The sequence below is a fragment of the Dipodomys ordii genome, unplaced genomic scaffold (genome assembly GCF_000151885.1).
Source record: "Dipodomys ordii isolate 6190 unplaced genomic scaffold, Dord_2.0 Scaffold38, whole genome shotgun sequence".
Classification (NCBI taxonomy): Eukaryota; Metazoa; Chordata; class Mammalia; order Rodentia; family Heteromyidae; genus Dipodomys; species Dipodomys ordii.
In genome coordinates, this window is record NW_012267254.1 from 542,106 (window position 1) to 559,345 (window position 17,240).

The window sequence follows — 17,240 nt, forward strand, 5'->3', positions numbered from 1 at the left end:
AAAGGAGGAGGCAACAATGCTTGATAAGAAATGTACTCATTATCTTGCCCATGTAATTGTAACCCCTCTGTACAGTATTTTCACAATAAAAAAATATGCACTGAAAAAAAGAGAAATACATGTCTTTATAAATGACACAGTCTCAATCAAGCACTATTGGTTCATGCTATAACTCTATCTCAGTTTAAAGCCAGTCTGAGGAAAAAAGTTCATGAGACTTCATCTTCAAAACAAACAGCAAAAAGCCGGGATAGAATCATGGCTCAAATGGTATCGGACAAACTAAGCAAGCAAGCCAAACAAGCACAAGGCCCTGAATTTAAATCCCAGTAGAGCCAAAATCAGTTAATCTCCAATTTTCTGTTACACAGTACAAAACAGACTAACAAAGAGTAGAAATAATAAAGATGCATAGGCTTTAAAGAACGAGATTCAGGTAAAGGAAAGCTATACTTACCCCAACCAGCGACACAAAATTTAAAGATATAATGTGGAATGTATATGTTGAAGACTCTGACTAGAGCAAAATACATGTGAACGGCCTCCAGGCCCATCCAAGTTAAAGAAACAAGCAAGAAGTAATGAAGTGCTACTGCAGCTGTGATGCAAAGTCCTTCTTTCTGAAATGATGACAACCAGGAATTGACCAGAAATACCAGGTTTAGCATCAGTAGTGCTGTGCACAGATTGATCAGAATTTTGGAAGGATAATCTTTTCGAAGTTTACTAAAAAGAAAGCACAATATTTATTGAGGTAGGCTCTGCATCCTTACCTGTGTAGTAAGAATTAAAAAGAACAAAATACTACTTATTACCATTAAATTACTCATCAGGGAGAGTGGTACATACCTATAATTCTAACAGTTGAAATGTTGAGGAAGAAGGATTTCTAGATCTAAGCCAACTTGGACTATGTAGCAAGATCCTCTCTCCAAAGAATTAAATAGAAGTATTCATCTTACCTTACATATATTGAATTTTCGAGTTTCCCCCTGTCTTTCTAGCTAGAGTCAAGTATATTGAAATATGGTGATTTACACAAATAGAATTATTAGTTTTTCTCAACTTATCAGCCCCTGTTTTTTTTCATTTAGAAAGAAAGAAGGAGTTTCCTATATGGTGAAATTCTATCATCATCAGTTTAGCAGACTGTATCTAGAGATAAGTAAATAGTACAATGACCACGGAAAGCAGTTGAAGTAGATTTACTTGAATATTTCAAAAGATAACAGCAGGGCTTGTCACCATGGAAATATGCCCTTAGGTTTCGCTATCCAAACACAAAGTTCATTTTGGAAATTGGCCCAGTGTCTTCTAACTTTAAAAATAGAATTTTCTTGCTGGGTCCTAGCCTCCTGAGTAGCTAGGATTACAGACATGAGCCTCTGGCACCTGGCTTTTGTGAATGTCTTTAACTGAGGCAACTTGTAATATGCAGCAGTCTTAAGAAAGCCCTCAGTGGATCTTTACACGCTACAGACCTGCAAAACTTTCATTCAGATAGAAAGTTAGATGTTGGGTGTGGTGGTGTATGCCTGTAATCTTAAGTTTTGGGGGAGGCAAAAGTAAAAGAATTGAGAGTCAGAGGCCAGCCTGGATTATGTTAGTGAGAGCTGTCTCAAAAATTAAATAAGACACAGTATTTTCACAATAAAAAAAGAAAAAAATTAAAACAATAACAAGTACTAGCACATTTCAACAACTCAAAGGGTACACTTATGCTTCTCACAATTTGTGAAAAAATGCTTTTCAAAATTAAAAAAAACTAAAATTCAAGGTAAAAGTTAGTGGGCTATCTTTAAATGCTAAAGTGAAAGGTTGATATTAGTTGAAAGGTGGTATGTCTTTAGCAAAAGTTGGCTGCATTGTGGGAAGCAAACATCCACAGTACCACACTGAAACTATGCACCCTGATCATTCATTGGCTTTCTTCAAGAGTGATCTCCTTGGAATCATATAACTGTGGTTACCTAGGGTCTGCTTATATTCCTTGTAAATATCTCTCAATCTGTGGTTGGTCTTTTCTCTATCATTACGATGTCTTTTGATAAAGAAAGCTTTGATTTTTAATGAAGTCTAGTTAATTGACTTTTTGAAGTCAGTGTTCTTGCATCCTGGTAGAGAAAATTTCCTATTCCTATCTTCAAAACTCTATTAAAATCAGATTAAAAAAATTTTTTTTCTGGGCACCAGTGGTTTATGACTATAATCGTAGTCCATGAGATTTTTTTAATCTCCTTTAACCACCAAAAAGTTGAAAGTGGAAATGTGGCTTAAGTTGTACAGCTCTAGCCAGGAGCATGAAAGCTCAGGGACAGCACCTAGGCCCTGAGAGCAAGCCCCAGGACAAGCACAAGAGGGCTAGAGGGCTGGAAGCATGGTGTTAATGGTATGAAGTCTTCAGTTCAAGCCCCAGTCCATTGTTCTCAGAGGTGACCATTATTTTGTATTGTCTTTAACCTACCCACTTAATAGTCCAGTGATCTAACGTCTTTCTAATGTGATGTATTGGTGAAATTAACAGGGCTACAATGACAATAGTATCCATCAAATCAAATTAAACTTAGAGCAAGGCTGTATCACTTACTGAAAAGCTATGTATGTCACCATTGCAATTCCCAGGAAAATGGAGGAGATGCCACATCCGGTGTATGTTATAATCATTAATATCCGTTCATTCACTGCATCCACTGTAGACCTGGATAAATCCTAGGAAATCAATGTGTTGTGTTTTACACATCTACCAGAGGAAGTTTATAGTAGAATTCTTCCAGTTAACAAGTAGTTCTCATCTCTGTATAGCTCTTATATAACCAGATTATATAGCTGGATGCGTGATAAGATCATACACTATTGACTATACCCAACACAACTGGATGTGTACAGGGCATGAATAGCCATCTACAAGATTGGAATAACATTTTGCCCTTGGTTTCATTATCATTAACATGTTATACACTTAAAATATAATCAAGCTAATAGATTTGAATTTGGGATGCAAAATGAATCATTAGCTGATCTAAGAATCATCAAACACTACACGGAACATAAAAAAATGTTCCTTTTTCTTAGATACTACATCATGTTTAAAAACTTAAAACACAATGAGAACCTTAGAAATCCATCTGGCAAGTCCTTAATGTGAGTTTCAAAAAGAGATATGCCGGGTACCAGTGGCTCACGCCTGTAATCCTAGCTATTCAGAAGGGTGAGATCTGAGGATCACAGTTCAAAGCCAGCCCGGGCAGGAAAGTGCATGAGACTCTTATCTCCAATAAACCACTCAGAAAACCAGAAGTGGTGTTGGGGCTCAAGTGGTAGAGCACTAGCCTTGAGCTGGAGAGCTGAGGGACAGTGCCCAGGCCCAGAGTTCAAGCCCCCATGACCACCAACGACAACAAAAAAAGAGATACAAAATGGACTCAAAATTATTTCAATGTACAAGTACACTTTCCTGGTTTACTCTCGGGAAGACTTCCAGCTGAAAGGAATTTTGTCCCTCCCTTCAGGACATTTGATAGTATGTAGGGACAGTTTGGTTTATAACAAGTAGGGAAGGTGCCAAAGAAACATAGGCCCCATGGTTTCCCTTATTTGTAATAACTAGTATATGTCTGAGTCAAGCAGAAAAGGTCAGATATGTTAATTTTTGGTGAAATGAACCCCAAGATATGTATTCAAATGTTTTTTACTTTCATGCAATTGTTTCTAACATATTTATAAGATGATTTCTTTGTTGCTTTGTATGTCCCTCCCCCACGATGTGACCCCTGCTTTCACTGTATTTGATGTTGTTATAATTTGTGGAGGGGAAAGGAAAAAACAAATCATCTAAATAGGGATACAGGTGGATCCACTGCAACAATGAGATGTACAAGTCGTTATGTCGAAAAACGAACTTTACAACTTTGGCTGGGATGGGGGGGGAGGGGAGGATATGGGTGGAGGGGTGGGATATAAGAAGGGATGGGAAGGGGAAACAAAGGAGAAGGCAACAATGCTTAATAAGAAATGTACTCATTATCTTGCCCATGTAATTGTAACACCTCTGTACAGTATTTAAAAAGAAAAAAAAGTAGTGAAGGTGCTACTGACGTATAGTAGGAGGCTTCAGAACATCTCACAATGCACATAATTGGTTGACACATATGGGTCAAATAATTGTTTAACCAGAAATAGTGTCAAGACTGAGAAATGCTAGTGTCTTTCAAGCATTCACATTTCAGAAGAAAAATCTATGTTCCAAACAAAAACCACAAAGACAATTTCAGAAAAAGCTAGAACATGAGCATGAAACTTTTGACTCTTTAGCCATTTGGGAGGGAGCTAAACAATAAAATTTTGGTTTGAGACCAGTCCAGGCAAAAAAGTTAGGGAAACCTTATCTCAAAAGAACAAATTGACATGGTGGCTGATGGCTATGATCTCAGTTAGGTAGGAGGCCATAGGTAGGAGGATCATAGTCTGAGGACAGCCTGGGGAAAATGCTAGACTCTATGTGAAAAATAAATAAGGCAATAAGAGATTAGAGTATGGCTCATGTGTTAGAGTACTTGCCTACCAAGCAAAAGACAATGATAGTACCCCTCAGTTCTCACAAATATTGAGTACCTCTTATTTGTTTAATTTTCATAGAAAAGAAAAAAATGGTCATATTCACATAGCAATTAAGCTATTGTGACCCTCTGCTAGGACTATCCTAGACATATACTAATTATCACAAATGCAGGAAACCATGGACCTAGGTTTCTTTGGGTCTGGCTTACTTCACTTAATATGATTTTTCCAAGTCTTTCCATTTCCTTATGAATGTGGTGATGTCATTCTTTTTGATGGAAGCATAGAACTCCATTGTGAAAATGTAACACATTTTATTGATCCATTCATCTACTGAGGTTGGTTCCATATCTTAGCTATGGTAAATAATGCTGTGATAAACACAGTTGTGCTGGTAGCTTTAGTGTAACCTTGTCTGTGGTCATTTGAGTAAATGTCCAGAATGGGATTGCTTGGTCATAGGGTAGTTTTTTGTTTAGTCTTTTTTGGGGGGTCTGGTCGTGGGGTCTGAACTCTGCGCCTGGGCGCTGTCCCTCAGCTCTTCAGCTCAAGGCTAGCGCTCTACCACTTGAACCACAGCACCACTTCCGGCTTTTTTCTTTTTGCTTATGTGGTGCTGAGGAATCGAACCAGGGCCTCAGGCATGCAAAGCAAGCGCTCTACCACTGAGCCACCTTCCCAGCCCTTGTTTAGTCTTTTGAGGAACCTCCATACTGCTTTCCAGAGTGGTTGAACAAATTTACATTCTCACCAATAGTGTAGTAGCATTCTCTTTTGGCTACATCCCCTCCAGCAACTCTAGTTTTCTTGATTATAGGCATTCTAACTGGGATGAGGTGGAATCTCAATTGAGCAATTCTTCACGTGTCTATTGGCCATTCTTATTTCCTCTTCAGAGAAGTCTCTAAGTCTTTAGCCCACTTATTTATTGGGCAGTTGTATCTTTGAAGATTTGTTATTGGGGGATTTAATTTTTTGAGTTCCAGGTATATTTTAGATGAGACCCTTGTCTGTTGTATGGCTAGTGAAAATCTTTTCCCAATCTGTGGGCTTTCTGTTGATCTTGCTAGCTATGTCCTTTGTCATGCAGAAGCTATGCAACTTCATGCAATCCCATTTGTCCAACCTTTCTCTGATTTATCGTGTTTCTGTGTTTTTATTAAGAAAATTTTGACCTGTTCCAAGGAGCCCTAGAGTTTCACCTATTCCTTCCTGTAATACATTCAGTGTCTGCCTTCGAGGTCTTTGATCCATTTGGAGCTGATTCTGGAGCAGGGTGATATATAAAGATCTAACTTAGTTTTCTATGGATGTTTAACCAATTTGCAAGCACCATTTGCTGAAGAGGCTATCTTTCTTCCATCTCCTATTTTTTGGCTCTCTTATCAAAGATTAGGTGGCTATAGTTCTGCAGGGTCATTTCTAGGTCTTCAGTTCTATTCCACTAATCCTTAGGTCTGTTCTTGTGCCAGTACCAAGCTGTTTTGATTACTGTAACTTTGTAATAGGGTTTGAAGTTTGGTATTGATATTCCTCCTGCATTGTTCTTTCTGCTAAGGATCATTTTTGCTATTCGGAGTCTTTTATTGTTCCATATGAATTTTGGGATTGCTTCTGCTATTGCATTAAAGAATGAGGTTTGGATATTGATAGGTATTGCATTGAATTTGTAGATAGCCTTTGGCAGTATTGCTATTTTCACGATGTTAATCTTCCCAAACCAGGAGCATGGGAGGTTTTTCCACTTCCTTAGTTCTGCTTTAATTTCTTTTTTCAAGTTTTTAAAGCTTTCATCATAGAGGTCCTTTACTTCTTTGCTTAACTCCTAGGTATTTTATTTTGGAGGGGGATTCTTTTTGTTTTTGTTTTTAGTGTACTGTGTAAAGCTATTTCTTTTTCCCTTCATTTTTTTCTCCTCCCCTCCCCAGGGTTTTATCTTCTGTTGTCACTGTTTTTATTTTGGTACCCTGTGTCTCATATATATGTTTATCTGATCTGGTTATAACAAAATGGTGAGACAGAGGGTGAACCAATGCAACAGCAATACTCACAAGATACTATGTTGGAGATGAACTTGGGGGGGGGAGGGAGTTGGGGGGAAAAAGTGGGAGAAAAAGAAGGAGCAGGTAACAATGTTTGATTAAAAAAATGTGCTCATTACCTTACTTACATAACTGTAATCCCTCTGTATATCACCCTTACAATAATTTTATTAAAAAAGAAAAATATATAAAATAGATTGTCAGGCTAGCTATGGTAGCAAATGCTGTAATATCAGCACTTGGGAAGTAGTGGCAGGAGGACAGTGTGTGTAAAGCTAGCCTGATCTACATAGGAAATGTGAGTAGAGCCTGAGCTATGTAGCAAGACCCTGTTTTTAAAATGTTAAAACAAAGAAGTAACACTTCCTTCAAGCTTCCCAGCCCTCAAAGATCCCACTATTTGTTGTAAAGAGAGTTCACATAGGACACATTCATATATCAGTATATAGAGAGTAAACTAAGAACTAAGAAATTACTTGTGTGTAGATAGAAAAGAAGGGAGACATTTGTGAATCATTTGGAAGGAAAACAACAAGTTCTGATGGGAGTGAAGGAACTAAGTTAACAGTGATGCTGAGACTTTAAGGCTCAGCTCAGTATACATGACTTTTATTAGGTTAAGAATTACAGATACTTTAAAACAGATTTTTGTAACCAAGTACAGGTGGCTCATGACTGTAATCCTAGCTACTTAGAAGGCCGAGATTTGAGATTGTTATTTGAAACCAGCCCATACAAAGAAATCTGTGAGACTCCTACCTCTAATTAACCAACAAAAATCCAGAAGTGCACTTGTGGTTCAAGTGGCAGAACACTAGCATTCAGTAGAAAAGCTAAGGAATAGTGCCCAAGTCCTGAGTTCAAGTCTGAGCAACGGTGTGCACACACACAGAAAATACATCTTTTAAATATTTCAACTTGATAGCAACTATTAATTTTTCTGCCCAGTACTAGGGTTTGAAATCTGGGCCCAACTTTTTGCTGGTTAATTTGGAGATGGAATCTCTAAGGGTTCCCTTGACCCTCCAGAAATCTCTAAGGTAGACCTTGACCAGAGAACCTCCAGATTTCAGTCCCCTAAGTACCTAGGATAATGCCAATGAGCCTCCTGAGCCAGGCTTAAAGTTTTATTTTATTTATTTTTAATTATTTTCAATATTAAAAACTTTAATGTTCGTGCCTGTGAATCTAATAATTTTATTTCTATTCACTTATCCTACAGGAATACTTTCCTTGGTGTTTTAAGATAAATAAATAAGGATGGGTATTAAGACAAAGCTCGTAATAGAGGAAAGGAGCTAAAAATCAACCAACTGGTGATTGGTTAAATTCATTAAGTCCATACATTGCTACTACACCTCACAAGTACTTTAAAAATTGAACTAGACAAATATATTATGTAATATGCACAGCTAAATGGAAAATAAAGTAGTCAAAACATGAAGGAAGTGTGAAATGTGCAATGAGTCTGAGGGAGGGAACAAGCAGGATTGGGAAGAATGATGGAAGGGTGGCTTTGATCAAGAAGCAGTCAGTGGATACTTATATGGGCATGTTAAATTGTAACCCCCTTGTACCATCTATTGATGTTCCGAAAGATAAAATTTTTTAAAAGAAAATTTGGATTGTACTTTTATTTTTGGTGCCAATCCTGGGGCTTGAAGTCAGGGCCTGGGCACTGGGATTACAGCCAGTAATCCCTTTTATAAAACAAAAGCATATGTAAACATACACAATTAATGTAAATGACTATACGTAATACACTGTCAGAAGTAGTAATCTTTCAGGAGGGGTGCTATGAGGACCTTTTCTGTATGGTTGAAATTTAAATAACAGGCATTAATCTTATAAGGAGAAAAGTATAAATCTGTTTCAATCTCTGTACTTTGGATGAGCAAGATAGAAGGAGAGGAGGCCTTTTCTGCTTATATACCACTTTTTCCATAACTTAGTTCTTAAATACATTGCAAGTCTGAATCTAACACAACTTTCCAAACTCCATAGAGGTGTGATGAAGAGAGGACTCACCATTAAAACTCCAAAGTGGGTGAGGTGGTCACACTGACAGATTGTATAATTCACATTTGTTTCTTTTACTTTACAGCCTGATGAATTCCATCCACCTAGCCCATCTGCAGGGACAGAAGGGAATTTCAAAGCAATTTTAAATTTCTCAGAAATGTTTAACTTTTCATTATATGCACCATCCAAACATGTGTTATAATTAGCATTGTTGGTTAAGACAGAAAGAGATAAAATTGAATACCAAAATTAAATTAAGTCTAATAGAATAAATTGACTTGGGAGGGGATTCATATATGGCATAACTTCTGTCTGTCACTTTTCCTATTCATGTACCATCCATCCCTCTACAGATTAGGGCAGACTCTATGAACAACAGTTCTGCCATGCTGGTGGCAGAACAGAGGAAACAGGACAATCTTGAAATGTGTGAAAGGCATAAACCTGTGGAATATAGGCTAGCACTTGAACCTATTTAGTAGTATTGGATAAGAAACTTGCAACAGCCAGTTCAACCTAGAAATTAAAAGATTTCAAATGCTTCATGCCCAAGCCAGATTGTTGTCTAGAATGCCCAGTTAGGGCATCTGGTCTACCGGACACCTGAATGGCTTCTCCTGAGCATACTTAGGGTTCTGAAGCCGTCATCAGCCATTGCCTGCCAATCCTGAGTCTAGAGGAAATTTAGCATAGAACTTCCAGCATAGCATTTGACCAAAAGGGTTTTTCTCAGGGCAGGTATTCTCATATGGTCAGAATTGTGTATCAGATCTTAATCTGTTTTTTTTTTCCTAGAAGTTTGGGTCTACAGGCTAGAAAGTCAGGAGCAAAAGATACTCTGGGGATATTCACCAGTTGGCATTCATGAGCACAGAGGTCAACTTATTGAAGCTGTTGGGACAAGGCATATCATTTTACAGGGCTCTTTTCCTGAGAGATTTGGAAGAGACCGGGCAAGGAGAGTGTTGTTTCTGTTTTTTCAGAAAGGGGTGTAGTTCTGCATCCTAAGAAGCTTAAAGGGGATAGGATTTTCCTTTTCTCCTAGAATATTAAAGATAGTGAAATAAAAGAAATTCCCAAGGAAGAGTTTCCACAGAGAGAAGGAGCATCTCATAGCCAGGCCTGGCATTCCAGGGGAAGTTGATCCTAGGTAGGAATTCTCTGATATTTGATAGTAGCACGAGACATTCCAGTGGAGATAGCAAACCTTAGAGAAACACAGCAGTCATCCCCCTTAGCTGGACTGTCACCAAATATTCATATTTACCCAAAGAGGAGGGGCCCTTAGGGACCAATCGAGATGTCTCATCACCTTAATGAAAACATTAAAAAAAATGGGGCCCTAAGATAGTAAATGCCTATCAAAGGTCACACGGTGGCTTTACAAAGGGTGGGAAGAGGAAGAAGATGATCTTAATGCTTTGCAAATTCCCATAGGAAAGCATAGATAAGGAGTCATGCGATCATTTCTCAATTTGCTTTAAATAGCTCAAAGCTACTCTGCACTGGTCTTTCTAGTTTCTTTCTCCCAACTTTGCACACCTCTAAGTTGTATGATTTTAGTAATTGTCCTAGCAATTGTCTTAGCAAAAAGGAATTTTCCTTAAGTTTCTTTGCCTTAATTTGCTATGAAAATTATATCTGATATTTAGTCTATTCACTGTGCTTTGTAGGATCTAATAAGACCAAGACTTCAAGACAAGGCATGTCCCTTCAACTACCAAATAGGAAAACAATGAGGGCAAAGTTAAGTTTGCTCCTAAAAACACTTACTGTTAGTGGCAAAATCCCAAAAGGCACAATAAACTTGATCATAATTCTGATAAGGAAAAAAGAAATCAGAGGTAAACATCTATTCTTGAGAGGGTTACTACACAGTAACAAATACACCCAAAACGTTTTCATTTTTAGTTAGTAGATATGTATATGGGTGTGTATGCATACATATACACACACATACTCAGACTATTTTTTGAATTGTTTTTAAGCTCAACCCCCATGTAATCCTGCATTTATCATCAAGAAGACAGCATGTCACTGCATGGTGATCTGGCATGTATCATTCAAAATACTTGGAATTTGTCATGTTCCCAGATCATGATCCAGGAGGCTATGGCTAGTCAGGCCGGACTGATGTGTAGCAGCTGTTTTTTATGGAGCTCCGAAATTGAAGGCTCAAAGCTTAGAACAAATCTTATTGACAGAAGATTGAGTTTCTGCCTTTATTAAGCCTATTGAACATTACTGAAACTGGAAGCAAGAAACAGTTATTGGGGTTGATTTTGAGAGCTCCCAAATGAGAGATGTTACCAATCTAAACATGTTTCATTTGGTATCTGTTTTCTAGATTCCCTCTCTTACTCTCCCTCTTTTTCTTCTAGAAGCAAGATTAGTGAAAAATATGTTACACCATATGGACTTTTAGATTGCAAATTAAGGAAGACCACACTGGACACACATTAACATCACAGAATGGAATAGTAATTCATTCTTATACTAGGGCTAAATTTGATCATTTAGTAATGTATGCCTTATGTTATGCCGTATGACTATGGTTTTAGTTCTTTGATGATAATTAATACACAATGTAATGCTTTTCATGGAAGCCCCAAGAATACAAAGGTTCAGTTGTTTTGATTGAAATTGTTTGCCTCTCTTAAACATATATGGAGTCAAATGTTTTTAAGCTTGATAGTACAACCAAGAGGCCCATCTATCCTTAGTCATTGCTTTGCCGATGTGTCATAATGTTAGAATGCCCACCATTTGCTATTGCTATCACTTTAGAACATAACATTATTTCTACATGCCCCAGTTATCTCACATCTCTGCTACCTGGAATGGAACAAGCATCATTAAATCTTTTCATTATGTATGTTAACCAATTATTTTTAACAAGAAAATCGAAGAGGGTTTCTGAGGTAATTTGGTCCTCAAACAAAAATGGCTATGTTACCCAGTTTCCATCAATGTGCTGCAGAGTGATAACCACTGGATCAGCCAGATTTTGAATGGATGTATCTGATATGCTGGCACTCAAAACGTATGTGGTTAATGCCTTGGTGGCATTTTTTATCTGTACAGGAAACATAAAGAAGATGAATTTAGGCCCTAAATTCATAATTTCTTACATAGTCATTGTTGTCAATCTGAATCTATGAAGTGCTATGAATAGTATTAGTTTCAGAAATATGGAAAATAAATATACAAATTAAGAACTGACTTTTCAAAGATCAGCTCATCTCTCCTCTTCACATAAAGTCTCAATTACACTGAACTAGAAAAAGTCATTAACCCATCCATACATTCCCATTATCTATCCAACCAAGCCAATTAACATGCTTTTGTACTTGTACCTTAATATTGCACAAGCAACAAAAAATAATTATTTCCTACTTGGACAACTCTCCAGCTGCCTACAGTTCACAACTTCTCTAATTATAATCCTCATCCATCTTTATAAAGAGAATCTCTCCTTATAAGACTCTAACTTTATCATGGATTAGCTATAAACCACTCCTTGTTCTGTGCTCACTAGAGATGTAAGCAGGCTGATCAACCTCCAATTTGAAATAAGTCTCTAAGGATAGTCACCTCCTTCCTTTAAGACTATGCAATTGGAGGACATAACCCAGGCATTGTGAGCCTTGGCAATTCCTGCACAGAATACTGTACATTACATAATTTACCGTGTGCCCATGACACTTTGTTTAAGTGTTTTCGGCATGCATATAATCTTCAATTCCTCACTGGTATTATGTAGACACTTTCTCATAAACAGAGGCTTGGACAGGCTTAATACCAGAATGTATAAATACAATACAGCCAATAAATGACAGAGCACAGATGGTTAATTAATGTTGGTTTAAAGGTAATGGGGAGTACTAATTAATTTCAAGACCAGAGCACTAAAGGGCAAGGTAAGGTAAGACAGCTGAGCATTTGCCTCCTCTTAGGCACATCTGAAGAGACCACAGACAGGAATGGAGAAAGAAGGATAGAGAGAAACGATGTCCACTATCAACTTGCTAAGAAAGCCTAGAGGAGGTATGAAAATGGTGTGATATATTCATGAAGAAATACTGGATGGTACCCACTCACTAACCTGGGTAATTGTGAATGCAACCTTGAGCCACTAGGAAGCTCTTCACTAGAACTCTCTTCTAGTTTCATAGCCAGTTGTGTTCATCCCAAACTAACAATAACTTAGTGTTCCCTTCCCAATGTAGTTCCCTGGGGACAGCCTGATATAGAGGAAGATCAACAGTAAGCTAGAATGGAAAGGGCCCTGACTCACACTCAAAAGACCAAGTATTAGCCCATGCACTCTTGTTAGTCAAAAGAACTTCCCCTCCTGCTTTCTGGACTATTCGTGACATGAGGAAGGATAGACTGAATGATCTGTAATTACCCACCCAATTAACCTAACAGATATCTTTTCTCTATGGTAGAAAGGAACAAAAGAATTGTAACCCGCAATAACTAAGTACCTAATTGACCTCTTTTCTAGATTTATTTCTATTACTTACAAAATGGTGGACTTGCTGGGGAAGGAACAAAATCATTTTTCAACCCCCCTATCATCTGTGCCCTTGACTCAAGTTTTACCTGTTACACTTCTGAACTCTTACACAAACTGTTCCCTCTGCCCTGAAGCCCTCTTCTCTCCACCCCTGCCATTTCCTTCATCTTCTAGCTTCCATACTCTCAGTTGTAAGCTGAGGGGGTTCTTAAAGTGATTCCTGCTCTTCATGATGAGTGGTGAGGTCCTCTTTTTCAGTGACACAGTCCCCATAACACTATGCCCTTGCCTAGCGCATTTCACCTCCCTGAGAACCAAAGCTAACTAGTAGAGGCGTGGAGGAGGAGGTACAAGATGTTCTTATCAACAATTTCAAAGGTAATATGCTGTAATGACAGTTAAGATTTTGATCAAAAGATGTTAGAGGAAGCATTATAAAAGCAAGGCTGTGAGATTTGGAGACTGGAGAAAAAGATATGTAAAAGGTATTATGCCTTTAAACACTCTCTCCTCAGCAACCGGTGGCCAAATTCCCAACCTAGGTTCCCCTTCAGTGCTGAAACCTTCCAGTTTCTACTCAATCTCATTTCACTGTACTTTCCATGACAACAGCCCTTATGTCTGTCTTGCTTGGCATTATAGCCCCAGTATCTAGCTCCATAAATGACACAGGGTAAGAATGTGATGGACATTTGCTAGATGAATAAAGCAATACATTATGCCATCTTAACAGGTACCTTCCCTTTTCTGGGTTTCACTGGCCCTTACTGGTGAAATGTGGTCATGAGACACTGTGAGTTATCATAACTACCCCATCCCCGCCCCCAAGCTCTGAATTTGATGGCAGGCTAGTTCTAATACTTCTTCCTCTGACACTATGACGTCCGTAGGCTAATTTTGGTAAAGATCTCTAATGTCTTTTGGTGGAAGGTGTTAGTGAATAAAAATTGCTTATTAAGTGTGAAATCTATGCAAAACAAGTTTATCTTTTGTTCTAATGGATGAACACAGCCCTGTAAAGAAAGAAGTGAAATTAAGAACACAAATAATGGTGTCTCATATGATACAGAGAAGTGACAAGCCTATTAAAAGGTTTAGACAACTACAAAATACATTAAAAAAATTTTTGGTGGGTCATGAGGCTTGAACTCTGGGCTTGGGTGCTGTCCCTGCATTCTTCAGCTCAAGGCAAGTGCTCTACCGCTTGAGCCACAGTGCCACTTCCTCTTTTCTAGTGGTTTATTGGAGATAAGACTCTCATGGACTTTCCTGCCCGGGCTGGCTTTGAACCGTGATCCTCAGATCTCAGCCTCCTGAGTAGCTCGATTATAGGCATGAGCCACCATGGCCCGGCACATTTTAAATTTTTATGTGTACTAAAAACTCTTCTGTCCAGGGAGCAGGCAAGAAAGAGAGGAGGGGTTCACTAGCTCTAGGCAGTCTTCCTGGGTAGTATTGCAGCTAGGTCTACAGGAATAAATAGAACTTACAGACAAGTGATTATAGAATTCCAAGGGAACAGATATAGTTGCGGGTGGCATGGTATATTTGAGTTGGTAAAGGTGTATGGTATATTTTGAACTGTTCTTCCCCAGAGAGATTCACAGATTTGTTTAACCTGTAAATTTTTGACCACTACAAAGCTAATGTTTTGGATAATCTCCTTAGAAGCAGAAATACACCTGGAAAAATTAAGGCATTATATATACATGAATTTGGTGTCAGACATGCTGAATTTGATTCCTGTGTTACATCTTTAAGTTACCTCTTTAAGTTTTTGTTTCTTGTGAGAAATAAATGAGATGGTAAATGTAAATATTAACAACCAATAGTGTTCACCATCATCAATGTCACTTAAAATCTGATTACTGTCTTCCTCGCAGCTAGATGAGATAGCATGATGTGAAGGAATGGACCTTTTGTTAGGCAGAAACCCAAGATAGGATACTAATAAGAGCAATGCAAACCACATATGTTGGTGCCAGGCAACATAGTATTTTGTGTAGATGTTAACTTCCTTAGTCTTTCAACATCCCTTCCTACTCAACTTTACACAGGAGGAAACTAAGGTACATGGTGGTTGAATAACTTGCCCAAGTAGCAGATGGTAAAGTGAGCTTTCCACAAGTTTGGTTCCTGAACCCATGATCGTCACGTATCACATTTTATCTGTTTTAGCATGGGTGGTGACTAGAGTCTTCAGAGAAGGTTCTGTGATCCAGGGAAAGGGCACAGTAAGTGCCTGTAGTCAGGTGTTGAGTAAATTAGTGCCCCCCCCCACCTTAATGGGTACTGTGACTTTGATAAAGCAGGAAAGACTGGGAGAGCACTGGCAAATTAAAAGGTCATTGTTAGGAGAATGTGGCCTCTGTATGATCATCACATAATTCTTAATGTCCCTTCCAAAGCTGAGAATCAAGTTAAAAAGTATAACATTGCCAGGTGCTGATGACTCATACATGTAATCCTAGCTACTCAGGAGGCTGAGATTTGAGGATTGCAATTCAAAGCCGGCCCAGGCAGGAAAGTCTGTGAGACTCTCATCTCCAATAAAGGATCAGAAAACCAGAAGTGGTGTGGTGGCTCAAGTGGTAGTGTTTGCCTTGAGCTGACAAGCTGAGGGACAATACCCAGGCCCAAAGTTCAAGCCCCATGACCAACAAAAAAATAAAATAAACCCAAAGCTGTATAATATTATTAAAGTACATGTTGATCCATGTTGAGGGCCTGAGCTTGTGCTAAATAGCACTCGTGGAATCAATCAGAGAGAATATTCTAAAATAAACAGAACAGTTTGAAAGTAGCAGGAGATTATAATTACAATGAGTCACCATGTCCCAGTTCATGACAGTTATCAGAAGCAAGAACTTACCTTAAAGAGTGAAGTTTGGCCAAAAAAACTGAACAAAATAGTTTGCAAGCCATTAAAAGGAATTCTTTCCCTCAGTGATTTAGGTAAATATATGGAAGCCAAAACCTTCCCCAAAGGGACATCACCTAAGTAAATCTGCCAAGAAAAACCAGGAAACAAAAACTCAGAGAGCTCAGCCATCAGAATGAAATCTTACTCACTTCCCATCCTATTCTTTTCACAAAGTATCCCACCTAACACTGGAAACTACCTCCATAAACTATACTACCTCCATGCCTTTGCCCATGCATGCACATGCACAAACACATGCACATTCAGAAGCACAGGCCAAGATATCTTAGAGTTTATAGAAATACACATCTATTAACACTCAGAAACATAGAACAAGATGCAATCCCAGTGTACACAGACATACATTTTCTGAAACACAAGCCAAGGCATGATTCTAGTGTACATAGACAAACAAGCACACTCACACTTGAAATCACAAACCAAGAGTCACAGGCCAAAACATGATCCTGATGCATGTACACAGACAAACACATATATGCATACTCACACTCAGAATCAATGCTCAGGCATGATTTCATGTATATAGATAGATAGACAGACAGACAGATAGACATACACACACACACACACACACACACACACACACACACACACAACTTCAGAATTACAGGCCAGGTTCATGATCCTTGTGCACACAGACAGACACAAACTCAAACACAATCAAAATCACAGAACAAGTGATGATCCTGGGGAACACACACCCACCCACACACACACACACACACACACACACAGATAAAATAAGACAAACACACTCAAAATCAGAATCAAATCCAAAATATGATTTAGAATGTATGCATAAACTGACAGAAACATGAACACACCACACACACACACACACACACACACACACACACACACACCAACCTATTAAGAATCACAGGTCAAGACATGAGTCTAGTGAACATAAACAGAATATATTCACAATCCTACTCAGGATCATAGGAAAAGACATGATTGCTCACAGATAGACATACACATTCACCCTCACACTTAGAATCAAATTCCATGGCATGCATGATCCTTGTATACAAAGGAAGACAGACATGCATAGAAGAAATAAAGGAAGGTATAAAACTCTACATAGATGATTTTTGCTTGTATAGTCTTAAGGAATCTGCAAAACAACAACTAGAAATAAATGAACCCAGCA

The 17,240-nt window shown here is 38.3% G+C and overlaps 1 protein-coding gene across 1 annotated transcript in view; it reads right to left on the minus strand.

The window, feature by feature from the left end:
- Adgrg4 (adhesion G protein-coupled receptor G4) overlaps positions 1-17,240 on the minus strand; it is a 102,377-nt gene that overhangs the window by 18,367 nt on the left and 66,770 nt on the right. Inside the window, exons 13-18 of the mRNA XM_013018051.1 lie at positions 16,016-16,150; positions 11,578-11,697; positions 10,395-10,440; positions 8,628-8,731; positions 2,588-2,709; positions 458-726 (exon numbers count right to left, since the gene is read on the minus strand). Coding sequence (XP_012873505.1) covers positions 458-726; positions 2,588-2,709; positions 8,628-8,731; positions 10,395-10,440; positions 11,578-11,697; positions 16,016-16,150 — 796 coding nt within the window. The remainder of the gene's footprint in view (positions 1-457; positions 727-2,587; positions 2,710-8,627; positions 8,732-10,394; positions 10,441-11,577; positions 11,698-16,015; positions 16,151-17,240) is intronic.